Raw genomic sequence first — 4,126 nt, forward strand, 5'->3', positions numbered from 1 at the left:
AATTTCTGCTCGTTTTATGTTTAGTGTTGCTCCTTACATTTTGTTGAAAAAGATCTTTTTTATATTTAATTTTTTATCGTTTTTTAATTGACGCCAGGATATCTGGGTCCACCTCCACGGAAAAATCCCCTTTACCACAGAAATATCCTCTAGACAATTCAATCCTGGCAAAAATTTACCCCAGAAAGTTACCCTTAACATCTCCAAGCGTAATATTGAATCGGTAAAGAAAAAGCAAGAAATATAAAAAAATTCATATAGGAATTCTGGCAAATTTCCCCTGAAAAGTTCACCCACTGGAAAATTCCCTCTCCACGGAAATCTCCCCGTACAAAATCCTCCCAGTAGAAAATTCGTCCTCCCCTCCCCACCCAAAAAATGTATGCACACTTACTTACTTACTACTTAAGTCCCATCCATCCTCATGGGACGTCTTGGGGCCACTCCTTTCAAAGAAATCTGATGAACTAGGGCTCGATATGCTGTTCTGTCAAGTGTATTTCGGGATACTTGAACAATGTGTTGTCGTTCCAAGTTTTCGATCCATCTTTTGCACGGTCTTCCCCGTGGTCTAAGTCCTTTAGTTGTCCTCTCAAGTGCGATCTTAGTTAGTTGTTCGGTATTCATTCGTTTTACGTGGCCGAACCAGTGCAGCTGCAGTTTTCAAATTTTGTTCCGGATAGTGTCTTGCGACTTCACCCTTCTTCGGACTTCTTCGTTTGTGATATGGTCAGTATATTTGATCTTGGCTATCCGGCGCTGACATCTCATTTCGAACACAATGAAGTTGCGCCCGTTTTCATCTTTTAATGTCCAGGTTTTACACCCATATGGAGCAATGGGTATGGTCAGACTGTTGAATAGATGCACTTTCAGATGATTCGAAAGGTGGTAGATTTCCAGATTTTTGATAGTCTTTTGAAGCTAGAGCTAGCAAGGCCAAGGCGGCGTTTAATGTCAACAGTGTGGCAGTTGTCAGCTGTCAAGAGACTGCCGAGGTAAAGGAATTGATCGACTCTTTCCACTTGTTCACCGTCTATTACTATCGAGGGGGGGGGGGTTGTTATCTCCTGTCGTGATGTGACCATGATTTTGGTCTTGTTTGCGTTAATCTGCATACCAAATGGCTTTGTTGCTTGTGAGATACAGTCAGCCTGTCTCTGGAGTTCTTGGGCGGTAGTGGATATCTGGACAATATCATGCACATATGCTAGTTTGTCAATTAAGATTCCTCCTATTCTGACTCCATATTCGACGGGTATCAGGGAGAGGATGGCATGCAGAAACAGGTTAAACAAGTGCGGCGAGAGGATGCATCCTTGCAGGACCCCGGAAGTTGTTGGGAATTCACCAGAGTTGACTTTTAAATTGGTTGTACATGTCCTCAGTGATTCTGACTATTTCATCTTGGACACCGTAGTGTCTTAGAATATGCCACAAACCTTTCCTCCATATTAGGTCAAAGGCCTGTCGGAAGTCAATAAAGAGCTGATAGAGGTATCTGTTAAACTCGATGAACCGTTCCATCATCTGACGCACAGTAAAAATTTGGTCAATAGTTGATCGTCCCGATCGACAGCCCGCTTGATACTCGCTAAGAACAGAGGTGGTGATTGCTTGAATTCTGCGAAGCAGGATCTTGGTCAGGATTCTGGTTTGGTGGCTTGTGAGGCTGATGGGCCGGTAGCTGTCACATTCTTTCTTTGAGCCTTTTTTGTGTATTCGGACTATTGCTGCTTTGCACCACTGCTGCGGGACGTGTCCAGTAGACCAGGTGGCTGATATAAGATTGTGGTAAAAGTTGACTACGTCTTCCGAACCTATCAGTTCAGTTCAGTAGTGACACCGTATGACCCCAGAGGTTTTCATTACTTTAAGGATTCTATAGTCGCTTTGGTCTCGCTTCTAAGCGGAGGTGGAGGGGGGTCCTGATCTATGATTGGGAAGGATTTTAAGACATTTAGGTCGGTCATTACTTCAGGGTTCAGTTTGTCCTCAAAGTATTCCTTCCATCGTTCGAACTTCATCTTGACATCACTGATGTCGTTCCCCTGTTTGTCTAGGATTACGGAAGTTGAGGGATCTTTTTTGGATGATAGTTCGCTGACTGTTTTGAAGAGATTGTGGCTGTTGCCTTTCTTGAACTGGGTTTCACAATCCTTGCACTTTTCGGCGATATGCCTGTGGAATGCCTTCCTCATTTCACGCTCAACTTTTCATTTGAGATGTTTGTAGGTGTCTCGGCTGCTTCGGTCAGATTTGTTGTTATGTAGGCGTTTCTGGTTGCATAATCGAATTATTTCTTCAGTGATCCAAGGCTTTTCAACTTTGGCTTTTCTACCAAGGATGTCGCTTGCAGTCTCGAGGATTGCAGAGGTGGCATGTTCAGCCAAGCGATCAATCTCTTCGGGAGTTGCGAGTGGATTGGATGTACTCAGGATGTCACGGAATTTTGTAGACACGCTAGAGTTATACGTGGCTTTTTTGGTGGGGTCTCGGCTTTTTTGGGAGACGTTTTAAGCTCAACTTGAGTTTGGACATCAGGAGCGTTCGGTCTGAGTCGAAATCTGCACCAGGGAGTGAGAAAGTGTCCCTTACAGACTACCTCCTACGTTCGGATATCAGGAAGTAGTCGATCATATTTTCAGTGACTCCGTCAGGGGATCTCCATGTTACCTTTCGGCAGTGTCTGTGTTTAAAAGCGATATTAGTGATGTAGAGTTCATTCTCTCTGAAGAAGTTAATTAGCCGTTCTCCCCCTGCATTAAGACGACCATGTCCATTTGGGCCCATGACATCTTTCCGACCAGCATGGCTACTGCCAACTATCGCATTAAAGTCACCCAACACGATAAGTACATCATTTTTGGGGATCTGGTCAGTGATGCTTTGTAGCTGAAAGTAGAATTAGTCACACTCCTCTTCACTACGGGCTGAATCCGGGGCATATATCTGGACGACTGAGAGATTTTTGATGGGCCCTTTCAGACGAATGGTTGCTATTCTCTCCGATACAGGAGTGAAGGTCATTAGTGACCTTTTGGCGGCCGGAGAGAGGTTGAAGCCGGCAGCCTGCTGATGGACACCATCACAACGTCCCGACAGTAGGAAAGTGGTTCCAAGGATGTTTTCTTCTCCGATTCGAGGAAGGTGCGTCTCAGACATACCGACTATATCCCACTTATATCTATCAATCTTTTTCAACACCAGATCCATTTTACCAGGTTTAGCTAAAGTCCGGGTATTTAGTGTACCAATATTGAGAGTGTTTTTCGCCGATATTAAACTCTCATCCCGTCTGGGAGTCGTCCTAGGCCCATGGTTGTCAGCTGCCCCGTACGCGGTAGCAAATTCATCATCATTCTCATTCCTTATCATCATCAAATCGCAAGGGTCGTCGGTTTCCCCGGACTCGGTAGCACTTCTACTTTGATCTTTTGAGCCTTTGTTCATATTTTGAAAAGATATGGTCTCTTGGCTGATTCATTGGCGGCGGGAAGCCACTCCTCTCCGTCAACTTGCAGAGGCCGTTGTCCAAGTCTGGATCTTCCGCCCTTTCGCAGTTGTCCTCCTGGAGAGGATCCTCCCACGATGGTATCCTGCAGTACCATACAATTTAACCCATTGCTGGAAGAAGGTTTGCAACTAGCGGGATGTGTCCACACACCGGTAGACCTTGCTCAGTGTGCATCAGAGGGGCCTCCTTCCTCCTCCACCTGTATTTATGACCCCCGGGTGAGGGTACCCCGGTTTCAATTATGGACCCCCAGGGGCTAGGTCTCCCCTTGGTCCAAGATATAATTTGAGGTACCGGTCCCTTAAATCCCTGGTTAATTGCTTTTAAAATGTGTAAATCAATAATTGTACGTTGATTAGTACCGTCCTACGTTTAAATTTGAAATTTCAATTTTGGATAAAATTTGAATATAGGCCTACTAAAAAAATTGGCAATGAATTGCAATTTTTGTAAAAAGTCCTCGTTAATATTACTACTAAAGAATTTCGGTTGAATGAAAAGAAGTATTATTGTTTGTATGGATAGAAATTCTGTGAGACTTTTGATCTTCTACATAACTGAACCAATCACAACCTCTACAATAGGATTTTCTTATGGATAAATACATTA

At 44.1% G+C, this 4,126-nt stretch overlaps 1 protein-coding gene across 1 annotated transcript; it reads right to left on the bottom strand.

Annotated features, from left to right (window-relative positions):
• Positions 1-2,907: 2,907 nt before the first annotated feature.
• Positions 2,908-3,453, bottom strand: LOC148948801 (protein CFDP2-like). The gene has a single exon (XM_089095019.1). It carries the CDS (start codon positions 3,451-3,453, stop codon positions 2,908-2,910), a length of 546 nt encoding a protein of 181 aa, XP_088951145.1.
• Positions 3,454-4,126: the final 673 nt, after the last annotated feature.

The sequence above is a fragment of the Artemia sp. Qi Xiang Cuo genome, chromosome 9 (genome assembly GCF_049724085.1).
Source record: "Artemia sp. Qi Xiang Cuo chromosome 9, ASM4972408v1, whole genome shotgun sequence".
NCBI classification, from domain to species: Eukaryota; Metazoa; Arthropoda; class Branchiopoda; order Anostraca; family Artemiidae; genus Artemia; species Artemia sp. Qi Xiang Cuo.